We start from the raw sequence: 17,263 nt of genomic DNA on the forward strand, positions 1-17,263 counted from the left end.
TTTTTTTTTCCAAGAAAATACTGAGAACTTCCTTGTTTTTTTTAATTAGTTCACCTGCTATCCCTTGCCATGACGGAGCATGAACTGGGAAGTAAATGGGACCTCAGTGCTGGAGTGTTGACTTGGGAAAGGATATAAATACTGATGTTGATTTGTTTATCTTATCTGTGCATGTGGAGGAAACAACAGACAACATCTTTGGTGCTATCTATTCTGTACCTCGAAATACCTGCTGTAGGAAGTATACAGAGGGTGGGAATCACAGCTGCCCAGTAGCCCTGGGCCTTTGTCAGGTTTATGGTCTTGATCTCCATGCATTGTTTTCCTCAAACAACCAAAGGCTTCCCGATCACTACAAACGATGATAAATTTCACCATTGATCGCTGCTTCTTTGGGAGGTACAATAAGTGGTGCACATAATCCAATTTAAACTGAAACCTTCATTGTCACAAGGAAGTATTCCACAGTTGTGGACTGTTTGATGGAGGGTCAATGTTTTTTGACTGATATCCTCTAATATGCTTTGATGAATGAATTGATAATCTTCTCCGTGCTCTCAAATGGTGTTGAAAGTGAAGAGCTACGTATTTTCCCAGGAAAATTAAATTAGAAGGTGAGCCACATAAATTATTTTTGTCTGTCTTGATGAGGCCAATATTGTAACTGGACGAGCAAAGACCTGAGTTAGAATCAGAATCAGGTTTAATATGACCAGCATATATCAAGAAATGTTTTCAGATTCAGAATCAGGTTTCTTGTCACCAGTGTGTGACGTAAAATTTGTTAACTTAGCAGCAGCAGTTCAATGCAATACATAATATAGAAGAGAAAATAAATAAATTAATAATAATAATAATAATAATAAATAAACAAGTAAATCAATTACGTACATTGAATAGATTAAAAAAACATGCAAAAAACAGAAATTCTGTATATTTAAAGCAAATTAAGTAGTGTCCAAGGGTTCAATGTCCATTTAGGAATTCGATGGCAGAGGGGAAGAAGCTGGTCCTGAATCGGAGTGTGTGCCTTCAGGCTTCTGTATCTCTTACCTGATGGTAACTGTGAGAAAAGTGCATGCCCTGGGTGATGGAGGTCCTTAATAATGGACGCTGCCTTTCTGAGACACCGCTCCCTGAAGAGGTCCTGGGTACTTTGTAGGCTAGTACCCAAGATGGAGCTGTCTAGATTTAACAACCTTCTGCAACTCTTTACGGTCTTGTGCGGTAGCCCTTCCATACCAGACAGTGTTGCAGCCTGTCAGAATGCTCTCCACGTACATCTATAGAAGTTTTTGAGTGTATTTGTTGAATGCCAAATCTCTTCAAACTCCTAATAAAGTATAGTTGCTGACTTACCTACTTTATAACTGCATCGATATGTTGGGACCAGATTAGATCCTCAGAGATCTTGACACCCAGGAACTTGGAACTGCTCACTGTCACCACTTCTGATCCCCCTATAATGATTGTTATGTGTTCTTTCGTCTTACCCTTCCGGAAGTCCACAGTCGGCTCTTTCATCTTACTGACACTGAGTGCCAGGTTGTTGCTGCGGCACCACTCCACTAGTTGGCATATCTCATTCCTGTACGCCCTCTTGTCACTACCTGAGATTCTACCAGCAATGGTTGTATCGTCAGCAAATTTATAGATGGTATTTGAGCTACGCCTAACTACACAATCGGGTATACAGAGAGTAGAGCAGTGGGCTAAGCACACACTCTGAGGTGCATTAGTGTTGATTGTCAGCAAGAGGAGATACTATCACCAATCCACACAGATCGTGGTCTTCTGGTTAGGAAGTCAAGGTTCCAATTGCAGAGGGAGGTACAGAGGCCCAGGTTCTGCAACTTCTCAATCAGGATTGTGTGAATGATGGTATTAAATGCCGAGCTATAGTCGATAGAAAGCATCCTGGCATAAGTGTTTGTGTTGTCCAGGTGGTTTAAAGCTGTGTGGAAAGCCATTGAAATACATCTGCCATTGACCTATAGTGTCGATAGGCGAATTGCAATTTGTTGTTTTTGCAGCAAAAGAACAATGCAATACATAATAATAGAGAAAAGTATGTGTGTATGTATATAACATATATGTATGCGTGTGTGTGTGTGTGTGTGTGTACTGTATATACATACACATACAAGTTAAATTAAAGAGGTAGTGTTAAAATAAAAAATGTAGTGAGGTAGTGTTCATAGGTTCAATGTCCATTCAGAAATCGGATGGCAGAGGGGCAGAAGCTGTTTCTGCACCATTGGGTGTGTGCCTTTAGGCTGCTGTACCTCCTTCCTGATGTCTAGCAATGAGAAGAGGGCATGTCCTGGGTGATCGGAGAATTTGCTTGGCGGTGAAGTGGTGAAGCAGGTATATTTGAAGGAGAATGTAATCGTTTAATATAAAACGAAGCAATTAATGGAAGTACTTTCTGGCACGAGATAGCAAGCATCACGTCCTGAGCTGCTGCTCTTTTGCAGGATATGCCATCACGGACCACAATTTATCTGAAATCATTTGCTGAAGCCTTCTACTTCTGAGTGCTTAATTTCAGCTAATACTGAGAATAAATCACATGCTAGAGAGCTCTCTAGCACCATTTGAATGGGTTCTTTATGTAGATCAGTCTCTGCTGCTTTAGATAGAATGCATTTCAGACATCTTTTGTTAAATAATGGATGAAGTTGCGAGACCCTAATATTTAATCACAGTGTAATGTATAAGACAGATGTCATGGGTTTGAAACGTTGTGTACTACATTTCAAAAGCATTTAATTGCATGTGAAGAATCCAAGCCTGCCTTTCTTCATTTACTTTTTCCCCATTTTTCCTTCTCTGTCTTTCCCTTCAATTATTGTGAATTAATTTCCACATGGCTTAATGTTAGTACGACACTGATTCTACTTCCAAGTTCAGATACAAAGCTTTAAAATTTTGCAACATCTAATGGAGATTTATTGAAAAGAAATCAGTTATATTCCTAGAATTTATATTTCAAGTGTGTTTGATGTGTTAAATATGAATGTGCAAATATAAAATCACTACATCATTAAATTGTAAGCAACACGCTGGAGGAACTCAGCAGGTCTGCAGAATCTATGGAAAAGAGTAAACAGTCAACCTTTTGGGCCAAGACCCTTCTTCAGAACTGAGAAGGAAGGAGGAGGATATCTGAATAAAAAGGTGGGGTGAGGGAAGAAGGCTTGCTGGAAGGTGATTGGTGAAGTCAGATGGTGGAAAGGCCAATGGCTGGAGAAGAAGGAATCTGATAGGAGAGGAGAGTGGACCATGGGAGAAAGGGAGGAGGAGTGGCCCAGGGGGAAGTAATATGCAAGCGAGAAGAAGTGAAAGGTCAGAGTGCGGAATAGAGGAAGTAGGGTGTAGGAAGGAGAAATTGATATTCACGCCATCAGGCTAACCCTACCCAGACGGATTATAAGGTATAGCTCCTCCACCCTGAGGCCAAGAGGAGGCCACCGAGCAATACCTCGAAACAGGAAAAGGCAAAATGATTAAAATCTCTCATTAAAACTTATCGCCTGTTTCTTCCTCTCACTGGGATGTTAAAACGCAACCCGTGTGATTTTGATAGCAGCTGTCTCCTGAAAGTTGAGCTTCTACACCATTGCTGCTCGGAATCCTGGGAGGCAGGCAGGAACCTTACGGAAGTGTCTTCACAGTAACTAGAGCAGTTGTTTTGAAAATCGATCAGCCATGGTGATTCGGGGAAACACAGGCAGAGGGCCTCCCATTTCCATGGCCAAACACCCTCACTAAAGCTTCTAACTGTTAATGGTGAATACAAGTGCTGGAGCAGTATAAATCCAGTCTGGTACATGTCCAGAGTTCTTTGAAGAAATAACGGGGGTTTGGAATAAAGGGTGACTAGTAGTTGTATAATATCCAGAAGGCATTTGATAAGGTGCTCCATTAAAGGGTATAGTGGAATATAAAGGCTCATCGAATAGGAGGTAACATTGGGCACAAATGTAAGATTGGCTGGCTTATAGGAAAGAGTGGCTCACCATATGCTTACTTTTTGGGGGGGGGGGCAGAAATATAATGAATATACCACAGGCATCAGGGCTGGAGTCACTACTTTTTAAATTTTATATGAAATGACTGACAAAGGCATCGATGTTTTAATTACTGTAATTGCTGATGACACAAAGTTGGGAAAGTTCTGAAGAAGGCAGATGGTTATCACTTACTGATGGATAATTAAATATGTAAGTAACAGAATCATGCTTCAGTTATACATGGAATTGGTGAGGCCACATCTCAAATACTGTGTCGAGTTTCAGTGTTCTTTCTTTGAAGGAAGGATTGTTAGAACAAGGCAAGATCGCCAGGAACATGATTTTTGCTTTGGCCTTGATCTTCTGCCGAAACGCCAGCAGATCTGGTTGGAACTGGCAGCTTTTGTTAACATAATTGAGTGGAAATTTGGGGACAACTCTCTAAATAGAGCTGACACTTAGCTGTCAGCATTTTCTGGGTAGCTGCCTTCCCCTGTGGTGGATAAGTGTAAGCTTCTGCAGATTTCACAGAATTTGAGCTGCAAAATATGCCAGTTGAATTTGTAACTGGTTGACCTGGCATATCCTGTGTCAGTAGGTTGACTTCAAAGGAGAAAGTGAGGTAGAGAGAGGGGCAATAAAAGCTGATTTCCTGTTATTTTGATTCAATTAAGTTTAATTGATTTTAATTGTTCAGTGTATTTTTGATTGTATATTTTCAAGAATATTTTTTATTACAAGCTTTTGAGTGGTTTTGCATGCTTCTAAATACTACTTTTGCTCAAATTGGCCCTACACTACCATTCACCAGCTGGGAAGCAGATTCCAAGTGGAAAGTCAGAGTTCTTTCTACTTGGGTAGTCTCTTAGGGTCAACGATTCGTTTCCACTTTAGTTCTGACGATTTGGGAATAACTGAGGAGACCAACATAAAAAGTGGAAACTTTTCCACAGGTATGGCAGGTTATGCCTAGTGAGATGTGTACATCAGGGGCATGAAGTTGCTGCTGTCCTGAATGCTCTTTCCCAAGGGTCAGTGAGAATGTTGCATTTTTTAAAAGGAATCTTTGAGCACATCTTTGAATCTTTTCCTCTGTTTGTCTGCTAATCCTTTACGTGACACAGCTCAGCAGACATGGGATACCAATAAGACCAAAAGATATAGGAGCAGAAATAGGCCTTTTGGCCCATCGAGTCTGCTCCACCATTCAATCATGGGCTGATCCAATTCTTCCAGTCATCCCCACTCCCCTGTATTCACCCCATACCCTTTGATGCCCTGGCTAATCTAGAACCTATCTATCTCTGCCTTAAATGCACCCGAAGACTCAGCCTCCACAGCTGCTCATGGTAACAAATTCCACAGATGTACCACCCTCTGACTAAAGTAATTTCTTTGCATCTCAGTTCTAAAAGGATCCTTAAATCCTGAAGTCATGCCCTCTTTTCCTAGAATCCCTTACAGTGGAAAATAACTTTGCCATATCTAATCTGTTCGCACCTTTTAACATATAGAATGTTTCTATGAGATTCCCCCTCATTCTCCTGAACTCCAGGGAATACAGCTCAAGAGCTGTAGACTTCCCTCATATGGCAACCCCTTAATTCCTGGAATCATTCTTGTGAATCTTCTCTGAACCCTCTCCATTGTCAGCATATCCTTTCTAAAATAAGGAGCCCAAAACTGCACACAATACTCCAAGAGTGGTCTCACGAGTGCCTTATAGAGTCTCAACATCACATCCCTGCTCTTATATTCTATACCTCTAGAGATGAATGCCAACATTGCATTCGCCTTCTTCACAACCAATTCAGCCCGGAGATTAACCTTTAGGGTATCTTGCACAAGGACTCCCAAGTCCTTTCGCTCCTCTGCATTTTGAATTCTCTCCCCATCTACCTAAATGTCTGTTTGTTTATTTCTTCCAACATGACCATACACTTTCCAACACTGTATTTCATTTGTCACTTCTTTGTCCTTTCCCCTAAGTCTCTCTACAGGCTGTTTCCTCAACGCTACCCGCTCCTCCACCTATCTTTGTATCATTGGCATATTTAGCCACAGATCTATTAATACTGTAGTCAAAAACATTAACATACATTGTAAAAAGCAGCAGTCCCAACACTGACCCCTGTGGAACTCCACTGGTAACCAGCAGCCAGCCAGAATAGGATCCCTTTATTCCCACTCTCTGTTTTCTGCCGACCAGCCAATGCTCCACCCATGCTAGTAACTTCACTGTAATTCCATGGGCTCTTATCTTGCTAAGCAGCCTCATGTGCGGCACCTTGTCAAAGGCCTTCTGAAAATCCAAGCACACCATGTCTACTGCATCTCCTTTGTCTACCCTGCTTGTAATTTCCTCAAAGAATTGCAGTAGGTTTGTCAGGCAGGATTTTCCTAGCAGGAAATCATGCTGGTTTTGGCCTATCTTGTCATGTGCTTCCAGGTATTCCGTAACCTCACCCCGAACAATCGAGTCCAACAACTTCCCAACAACTGATATCAGGCTAACAGATCTGTAGTTTCTGCTGCCTGCCACCCTTCTTAAGAGGCAGAGTAACATTTGCAATTTTCCAGTCATCTGGTACAATGCCAGAGTCCTATCGATTCTTTAAAGATCATTGTTAATGCCTCCGCAATCTCTCCAGCTACTTCCTTCAGAATCCAAGGGTGCATTCCATCAGGTCCAGGAGATTTATCCACCCTCAGACCATTAAGCTTCCTGAGCACCTTCTCAGTTGTAATTTTCACAGCACAAACTTCACTTCCCTGACCTCTTGAATGTTTACAGCAGACGCCTTACACTGTGAAGACTGATGCAAAATACACATTCAGTTCCTCTGCCATCTCTGCATCTCTCATTACAATATCTCCAGCATCATTTTGTATTGGTCCTATATCTACCCTTGATCTACCTTTTATATACTTAAAAAAGCTTTTAGTATCTTCTTTGATATTAGTCGCCAGCTTCTTCTCATAATTCATCTTTTCCTTCTGAATGACCTTCTTAGCTCCCCAATCCTCTATCTTCCCACTAGCTCTGGCTTCCTTGTATGCCCTCTCTTTTGCTTTTACTTTGGCTCTGACTTCACTTGTCAGCAATGGTAGTGTTCTTCTTCCCTTTGAAAATTTCTTCTTATTTGGAATATATCTGTCCTGCACTTCCCTCACTTTTTGCAGAAACTCAAGCCATTGCTGCTCTGCTGTCCTCCCTGAAAATATCCCTTTCCAGTCAACTTTAGCCAGTTACCATCTCATGCCATTGTAATTTCCTTTATTCCACTGAAATACTGAGACAAATTGGATTTTATCTTTTCCCTTTCAAATTTCAATGTAAACTCGATCATATTGTGATCACTGTTCCCTAAGGGTTCCTTAACCTTAAGCTCTCTTATCACCTCTGGATCGTTGCCAGTGCCCAATCCGGCACAGCCGATCCCCTAGTGGCCTCAACATCAAGCTGTTCTAAAAAGCCGTCCCTTAGACATTCTACAAATTCTCTCTCTTGAGGTCCAGTACTGACCCAGTTTTTCCAATCCACTTTCATGTTAAAATCCCCAACGTTTATCATGACATTTTGCCTTTCTGACACACCTTTTCTATCCCCGTTGTAATTTATCATCCACATCCCGGCTGCTGTTTGAGGCCTGTATACAACTGCCATTAGGATCCTTTTACCCTTGCCTTTTCTTAACTCAACCCATAGAGACTCTACACCTTCCAATCCTATGTCATCTGTTTCCAATGATTTAATATTATTTCTTACACACAGGGCCACATCATCCCCTCTGCCTACTGACACAACAGAGATAATTAGGATCGGAGTACTGGATGTTATTTGTAGAACTGGTCCAAGGAAGAGCAGACTTTGAGAATAGGTGCCCAATGTGCTTGTGTGGCTTGTGAGTCAGTAGAAGATGAGGATCGTGTTTTAACTGAGCGTGTTAGACAGGTATTGATCCACTTACAGTTTACTAATGTTGCAGGTTCAGACCTACACTGAGTTAACATAACAGGGAGCTGATTGCTGGTGAGCTTGCTAGCCTGGGAGTTATTTTCAGCAGGAATTGGATTTGTCGTTCTTTCAAGTATTGTCCTCTGAAGACCAAAGAATATGTATTAATGACTGTTAACTGGCGCAAAGTTGAAATGCCAGATGGTTTAATCAATAATCAGTGTACTTAATTTTTCTAATTGAAACCTATGTAATGCCAAACAAAATCTCAAGTTAAAACTCAAACAGAAAATGATTGTGAATCCCGTAGCTGCCAATTCCAGATCTCAGTTCCTTTCACATCAACAGATCATGTACATTCTCAAGTGTAGAATAACACTGCTGAGATTAGTCAGTAAAAACAGAGATCTGCTGACGGAGACAGCCTTTCTCCACTCAAGTCCTGACCATACAACCATAAGATACGGGAGCAGACTTAGGCCATTTGGCCCTTGAATCTGCTCTGTCTTTTCATCATGGCTGATCCAATTTTTCTCTCAGCCCCAATCTCCTGCCTTCTCCACATATCCCTTTTGTGCGGTGACCTTTGAAGAATCTCTCAACCTCTGCCTTAAATATACATTAAGACTTGGCTTCCACACTTGCCTGTGGCAAAGAATTCCACAGAATCACAACTCTCTGGCTAAAGAAATTCCTCATCTCCATTTTAAATGGATGTCCCTCTATTCTGTATAGCAATTGTATAGCAGTAACGGTGGCATTGAATTTGCTGTGCTTTCCTGCAAGAAAAGGTATGTCAGGGTTGTCTATGGTGACATGTATTTTGATGATAAATTTACTTCAAACTTTTGAACTTTGAATACTTAAAGCTCTGAAAAAGAGATGCACAGCAAAACAACATCATCAGACAGGATTTTTGGACAGACCTGAACAGGTTCCTGTGCAAAATTAAGTGTTTTCTATTCATGAAGGTAGTTGCTTGGTGAAGAGAATGGATCTGGTTATAAAATGGAACTAGTGATTGGGATTGTAGTTTTGAAGAAAGGAGTAATGTCTGCGGTAGGAGAGTGAATAGTATTTGGAGAGCACAGTGGCATAGCAGGTGGCACTGCTGCCTTGTAGTGCCAGTACCCTAAATTCAGTTCTAAAGCTGCCTGTATGGCATTGAACATTCTTCCCCTGACAGTGTGGGTATCCCCGAGGTTCTCTGATTTTCTCGCACATTCCAAAGCCACGCTTGCCCTTTGTGAAGTGTTCCTCGTGTCCATATGAGTGACAGAGACTGAAGCTGGGCTAAGAGTTCATGGAAACGTGGAGAGAAGAGAACAAGATTCGAGCAGAATTATCGTAACTAGGTGTTTGGTGGTTGTCACAGACTTGGTGGGCAGAAGAACCCTTTTCCGTGCTGTATAATTCTATGACTCTGCTTGTGGTTCACTTTGTGCTTCCAGAAAAATGTAAAAAGACTCGTGAAATATGTAACAGTCCTGAACCCGCAGCCCTTAATGGAGCAACACGATATGTAGAGCCAGGTAAAGAGTAAGCATCCAATCTTTAATAGTCACTATACATCTTATTTATAGCAAAGGATTAATGTGAAAATAGTTATTATTGACAAAACTATGTTGTTTTTCTATTTTTCAGATGCAACCACAGCAAAGGATCATACAGTAAACCAAGTCCAGAATCCATTTATTTCACAAGCCGAAATTCATTTCGATATCACAAGGCAAAGCAGTCCATCCTGTGGATCTCCTTCACACGCACTCTCTTGGGTACGTTGTAATATTGTTTTTTGTAATTTTATTTTTTCCTATTGTTTGTTTTCAATAGAAGTTTATTAAATCACACACAAAAAAATGAGGACTGAAATGCTGCATATTAGAAAAACATAATGAATCTCCTTCCTATTTTAACACAACCAAGCTGAGATTGCATCGTAGCCTGCTGGGGTCAGTGGTGGGGCGGGGGGGTGGATGGAAGGAATGTTGTATCTGTGATAAACAATCTCCATTGTCCAATGTAATACACACAAAATGCTGGAGGAACTCAGCAGGTCAGGCTGCATCTATGGAAAAGAATAAACAATTGACGTTTCAGGCCAGGACCTTTCCTCAGGGCCAGCGTTTTGTGTGTTGCTTTGGATTTCCAGCACCTGCAGAATTTCCCTGTTTAGAGCTCTGTTGTCATCTATACTTATATAAGCAACATAGCTAATTTGCAATACATTTATAATTTTGATTTTGTTGTTAGGTTTAGCAAGAGAATTGACATTGCCTTTGTGCCGGGGAACCATTTGTCTAGCTTTCGGGCTTGCCTTGGTTTATCAATGTCAAATATTGTCTGACTGGAGAGAAGCTTATCAGACATTCAGGATTTGGCTCTGACTAGTCTCAGACTGCCAGATGGTCATTTGGATAAACTGGTGATTCCTGTGCACTCTTTTTTTTGTGTACCATGAAAGCCCTAAAGCTAGGTAAGACCTCATCAGGTCAAAATCACACTGAGGTGATGTTAAATTAAAAGAAAATACAAGTAGGCACAGCTGGAACTTCCCATTTAGCTTTGTGATTATTTCACTTTCAAAGGAGCTAAAGCATGTCAGCCTAATTCTACAGATTTATGTAATAAGTCATTAAATTAGAATAAATTAATGGATGCTCTGATCTTAGAACAAATATAGGAAACTGAATTAATTGGACTTGCAGAAAAAAATGACCATGAAATTAATATTATTGTCAGTGACCAATTTACATTTGAGCACCTGAATCAACATGTACTGTATATCACATTTCACCTCCCTAAATCCAGAAAGTTTTATGAGTGCACATTATGAGTCTGTTATTTCTATCATTAATTATTTAGTTAATATCTGGCCACTGGTGGCTAAGTGGTACCGCAAAATTTTGATTGCCTTTAACATCTGTCTTCATGTTTTGTTTTGTGTATTCAGTGGTGCATTTTTCTGGGTGTGAATTTAAGTAGATCAATTATCATGCCAGTGAGTATTTTTTAAAAAAATTAACAAACATTCAAATTTCACTCTCTGAGATGCCTTTACTTATTTGCTTTGTTTTCTCCCTTTATATCTTTTGTCTTTTCTGTACTTGCTGCATATCGGGGGCAGGACTGGCGATCGCCTTCAGTGAGAGATCCAGCTTCCATCTGGACACTGAATCTACCCACCACCTCCCCCCCGACCCCAAGGGATACTGTTGTTTCCCATGAACACTTCTGTGCTGGGATCACTGCTTGATTGGCATGACACAGTAAACTGAAAGTGAACATTGGATGTAGTTAAGTAATTATTTTTAGCTCCAACTAAAAGATTCACATGCTGATGTTGACTCCATCTCCTATGATGGTTGCTAATGTGACCAGAATTCATAGTGTGCAAATTAAAAATTAATACAGCAGTGCACATTAAACTTGCCTCATGTTTCCCCCTATTGTGCTTAAAAACTTCACTGCTGATTTCTATTCTTCTAACTTTATTTTTCTGATCTCCTATTACCCCATTTCTGCTGGAGTCATTAGAATTCAGACGTATGTTGTTTGCCAAAGGCTATTTTTTGCTGACAGGTAGACAGAAGAGTTATTTATTTGGTGCTTTTCTACCTGACTGTGGCCGTACTTCTTTAAAATCAATCCACCAAAAAGTTAAAACAAGAAAAATCTGAATTGTGCAAATAAATGATATATTTGGGGTAATTTTAAGCATTCTTGTAATTAGGTCATCATGTTTAGTTGGTTGGTTTATTAGTCTGGATAGTTTGTATTTGAAACACATTACTTTCTGTATTCTTCTTGTGACATAATAAATGATGGGATGATGTGAACTTTAACCATTGACATCAGTATAGTATTGTTTCCCATTCTTGCTCTGGGCCAGGGATTTGTAGTATCTGTGCTCTGAGCCCTGTTGAAGAAAGTAATTAAGGTTGTTTGCTCCTGGATTTATGAAAATTGCTCTGCCTTTCCTTCCCTGAGTTTTTTTTCCCTGAAGGTGCTTCAAAATTATACAGGTTTACACCAATTTATACTCTGAAATTAAAAATCTTGGTTAAAGTTTGGCAAATTGGTAATGATTTTTATAATGATTTCACATTAGAAACAACAAAGCGTGGCTATTATTTATTTGTAATATTTTTTCTTCTTGAAAATATCTAAAAATTTACTTATACAGTGCATTTTTTCCAATCTGAGCTGGAGTCACAGTTGGTGTTTTTATGATTTTTCATATATAGGTAAATCTGAGACCTTGAGGAGTCATAGATTGTCTCAGTGTTTCTGTGATTGAACTCTATGTACTCAGTTTTTCTGTTTCCCAGAAAACATTCACAGCAAAAAAATTATCAACATCAGATTTAAGAAATTGTTCAATAGATTCTAATTTTCACATTCATTCACTGAGTACACAAACCAGTAAAAATAACTTCTTTCCATCAATTTGCGTAATATCTGTAAAAGCTTTAAAATCTTCATTTTACCATCTGTATAGGGAATTCTGTGCCCATTTCCACAATAAATAATTTATATGATGGATGAGCAAGTAAAACAACAAAAATAAGCTCTCAGAGTTTAACACCTGACATACCTATTCAACTTCAATTTGAGTTGAAATCCCTATGTGGTACACATATATTTGGTTAATTGTCAAACCTATCATTTTCAACATGGCTTTAATTATGCCGAAACGAGAACAAAAAGCATTGAAAACACGCAGAAAATGAGGTGGTACCTGTGGAAAGAGAATCAGAGTTAACATTTTAAATCTGAGATTTAAGTCAGAATTAGGAAAGAGACTCAAAAAAAATGTCTTTTTAAATTGCTGAAAAGGTAAATTGCTGAAAAGGACCAAGGAAGTATCTGTGATAAGGTGAGGCCAAGTAGGTTAGTTGGTTGCTTTAGTAAAATAGAAAAAGAAATAATCTTAACCCAATTCACCTGGCTTCGTGCTATTGTGGCGACTCATTTCCTAGCGTATCCGAACCGACTCTCAATTAGATAGCCTACGGGGGTTTGCGAGCACAGAGCTTTGGAGCCTCTTCGCCATGGGGGGCCGGTTGACAGAGGCTTAAAAGTGAGGCTGAAGTTTTCGAATAAAGTTTTTCCTTCGACTGCAGTTACCGACTCCGTGTCGTAATTTTAGCGCTGCGTGTAGCACACCGCTACACTATGATATTTTTTCCTCCCTTGTTCTGTTCTTTTCTCCCATTTAAAACCCCCATTTTTTTTCCTTCTCTTTCCAGTTCTGAGGAAGAGTTTTGGATCTGAAACATTAAATTGGTTTCTCATTTCATTGAAATTGCCTAATTTGCTGAGTATTTCCATAAAGTTCTGTTTACTTCAGATTTCCAGCTGTGATTTTTCAATTATGCAAACCCTTGCACTTTTTCTGTGAGCTGTAACTATATGTAACTAAGATGTGGAGATTTGTGAGTGACTGCAAAGCTATTAGGGTTACCAATTTCATGGACTTGATTTTGAATCCAGTACAGAAAATCAATTCCGGTTTTAAGCAAAATGCAGAAACGAATTATTGCTGCAAATTGAAGTTTTAACATTTATCCCAGTTAATAATCTTCTGTTGCATTCAAAGTGCTGGTTAGGATGGGGGATAGAAGGCTGCTGTAACTTTTCTTCATTGTTAAGATATGGCAAAAAGCACGAGAAAAGCTGACTAAATATTACTGTAACAGTGATACGATGTGCTGTAATTTCAGTGATACTGCATGGGGCCATTGGGTAATAGTAATAAAATTCCTTACGTTTACTTTGCAGGAAGAGGACGACGGTCTTGATGATGCCTTTTCAAGGTAAGCAGTTGGAGAATCTAATATCTTAGTGGTGATACACAACCCAAATTAAATCTCCTCGTTTAAATATTATTACTGGCTACTTAGCTTCAGTACGTTTAATGCATATTAATAAGCTCCATATTGTGAAGCATTCATCTGATCTCCATTGTTGTCATTTTCTTTTTTAATTCATATTTTGGGATCTGGGTATTGCTGCCAACTCCAGCACTTAATCTCGAGAAGGTGGTGATGAACCATCTTGAACTGCTGCAGTCCTACAGTGCTGTCGGGGAATGATTTCCAGGATTTAAATACAGCAGCAATGAAGGGCCAATGAGATATTTCTAGAGCACGTTGGAGTGCAGCTTGGAGGGCAAGTAACGCCCCGATCATCCGTAGTGGTAGGGCTGTCTGATTCCAAAGATGCTCTTGGAGTAGTCAAGCTGAGTAAATGCAGTAGATTTTGTAAATGGTAAGCACTCCAGCCACCGCATATCTCTTATGGAGAGAATGAACATTTGAGGTGGCCATTGGGTCATCAATCAAGCAGGCTCCTTTATTCTCTACCCATGTGTTGGAGCTGCACTCATCCAGATGGAGACTTTTCCATTATGCTTCCAAAGTGCCTTATCAATGGTAGAATCCTCCAGAGTTTTAGGAGTTGGTTGCCTCTGTCCTGGTAGTTGCAGCCACAGTATTTATGTGGCCGGGTCCAGTTGAGCATCTGTACGATGGTGATGGGTGGGATGTTGATGATAACTAGACATTGGAAGAACCATTGAATGTCAAGGGTGGGCAGATAGATTCCAGACGTCACATTGATGCCATAAACATGACAGCCTAGTGTTGTCCAGATTTGTTGCATTCAGACATGGAGAACTTCATTTGCTGTGGAGACACAAGTGGACATTGTGCAATGATTAGTGAATTTGATGGAAGCAGCATCATTGAAGAAACCATAATTTTCCCAGAACTGACAATTTTTTTCACTCTTTAATGTGAGTTTCAATTTAAGGCCTTTGCATTTGAGATAAACATTATTTATTTCAAGTGTGTGACATGTCATCAGTCCATGTCCTGACTACTGTGATGTGTGGTTTTTATGGTGCGGTTTATGTTGTATTCACAGGGTAACTGGATGTGAGTAGTGCTCGGGTACAAGGAACAGTTTTCTTAGTAGATGAAACCTTAAACTAATTAGAAGCTAAAAAAGAATCTAGTGCTTTTAAAAGGTATCTTCCAATGCTCACTGGCAACCCCTGGCAAAAAAAGTGGCTTTCAGTCTTCAAAAACAAAATTATCTGTGTTATTTTCATTTCTGTATGATTTACCTATTTGGAAGTTTTTAAAAATACAATTGCTGAATATGCGCTACTTTCTTTTGGTGACTGCAATTTATTTTCCTTCCAGTTGTAGGTCTGGCTTTGTATATCCATCAAATCCATTGGTACAAGAATGAATTTAATTCTACTAAAATAATTTTATCAATTTTGATATTCATGGTTGTACATATATTCTGAAACAAAAAGCCAGATGAAAACAATGTAATTTTATAGAGTGCAGATTTGTCAAATAATTTTAGAGAACAAACCTCATCAAGAATTGTGTTAAGTTCCATGACCTTTATGTATAAAATAAGATTGGAACCATGGGCTAAACTTAATTCCTTGAGCATCGTAAGCATGCAGTGTGGGAATGGACTTTTATTGTCTGCAATACAATATTAGCTCTGAGAAGCAAGATAAAAAAAATTCAGTTCGGATTCACTGCTGAACCCATTTATTTCAGCTGCTTTTGCTTGTTAGTCAGCTTTTAAACTCTTATCAAGATGCTGATTTTAAGAGTAAATTCCATGGTAATAGGTAACATAGTAATCTAAAAAAGCCAACAGCAAAGCTGTGCCGAACATGTCCTTACCTGAGAAATTACCTAGGGTTACCCGTAGCCCTCTATTTTTCTGAGCTTCATATACCTGTCCAGGAGTCCATCCATTCTGCCTCCACCACTGTCACCAGAAACCCAATCTACACACTCACCACTCTCTGCATAAAAAAACTTAACCTTTAATCCCTTACTTCTTTGCACCATGAGTCACTGTTATTATTCAGAAGCGAGAACTCCAATTTGGTATCAAACCATGGAGGCCAATTGCCAATGCAGTAGTTAAGATTTTTTCCGTGTGTTCTAGATTAGCTAATGCAAGACTTTACTGACATGCTTTAGCATCATAGCACAGTGGCTTTTTCACTGAAGTTCATCATATCTCTAATAAGTTGCAACTCTTCACTGCAGGTAAAGGAAGTTTTATTTACAGATTCTGCTGGATCCCATATAGTTTAACTGTGGGAAAATCCTAAAGCAGAGGGAACTCAATGGCCAATTAAAGCATTTTTTATCTTGATATTTAAATTGTAGTTATGCACCAGAGCATTTTAATCGTATTCTCGATTGCTATTATTTTGATGAGTATATTCTAATCATTTCTAATAGACTCAACATTAAGCAGTATTTTAAATATTACAAGAATCAGAATTAGGTTTATATCATTGGCCTATGTCGTGAAATTTGTTGATTTTTCTGCAGAACTACAATGCAATACCCAATAGTAGAAAAAACTGAATTTAGTACAATATATCTGAAACACCCTGGTTTCCTTGGCTACACAAGTCTAGGGAAGATGCTCTCAAGTCCCGCCAAACTCGTGAGATTGAGACAGCTCATCCCACCCCAAACCTCAGTTTGTGTGGACGCTATGTCATTTGCTACCCTGTTACAAATTAGTGCCACGAAATAACAGACAGTACACTGCATACGATGAAAGGGATTACGTTTATGAATCTTAACTAAATGGTTAGTAAAGAATAACAAAAAGAAAGGGGCTCATTCTAATTAAAGAGTCAAATGTGCACAAGTTGGAGCTCATCTTGAACTTCTCTGTCACCCACGCACTGGGCCCTCGGTCAACGTGAAAGCCTTCCGAATGTCGCTCGCAATCCATCTCGAACAAATGGCTCTCCCACTAGATCAGATGCTACGAGCGGTTCTCCCCAGAATCTTCTCTCTTCATCTCCTGCCGACCAAAAACCCCAAGACCAACCTTATTATCCTTCACCACGATAAAGCTCCCCTTAATTTGACTATCCTAATTGGATGGCTCACATTTCTCCTCATCTCTTAACTTCAACAAAAACCGGAGCAAGCTGAAAACAAGCTGCTCTAACAGAACTGCCAAATGCAATACATACAGCGTAGCAGTAAAATTATGAACCAGGGCATTACATATACATATAAAATAAGTAGTGCAAAAACTGAAACAAAAAAAAAAGTGAGGTATGTTCATGGTTTCAGTGTCCATTCAGAGATCAGATGGCACAGTCAGGAAAGTGTTCCTGAATCAGTGAGTGTGTTCCTTCACGCTTCTGTACTTCCTTCCAGATATTAGCAGTGAGAACAAGGCATGACCTGGGTGATGGGAATTTTTAATGATC

General features: G+C 39.6%; 1 protein-coding gene across 4 annotated transcripts in view; it reads left to right on the plus strand.

Annotated features, from left to right (window-relative positions):
- si:dkey-71h2.2 (low density lipoprotein receptor adapter protein 1) overlaps positions 1 to 17,263 on the plus strand; it is a 109,490-nt gene that overhangs the window by 82,124 nt on the left and 10,103 nt on the right. For 2 of the 4 annotated variants that reach the window (XM_059981639.1, XM_059981638.1), the window contains exons 6-8: positions 9,426 to 9,506; positions 9,619 to 9,749; positions 13,759 to 13,793. In XM_059981639.1, coding sequence (XP_059837622.1) covers positions 9,426 to 9,506; positions 9,619 to 9,749; positions 13,759 to 13,793 — 247 coding nt within the window. Of the gene's footprint in view, positions 1 to 9,425; positions 9,514 to 9,618; positions 9,750 to 13,758; positions 13,794 to 17,263 lie in introns of all 4 variants that reach the window. The other 2 variants (XM_059981641.1, XM_059981640.1) reach the window with 1 other exon arrangement.

Source organism: Hypanus sabinus, chromosome 10, assembly GCF_030144855.1.
Source record: "Hypanus sabinus isolate sHypSab1 chromosome 10, sHypSab1.hap1, whole genome shotgun sequence".
In the NCBI taxonomy this organism is placed as follows: domain Eukaryota; kingdom Metazoa; phylum Chordata; class Chondrichthyes; order Myliobatiformes; family Dasyatidae; genus Hypanus; species Hypanus sabinus.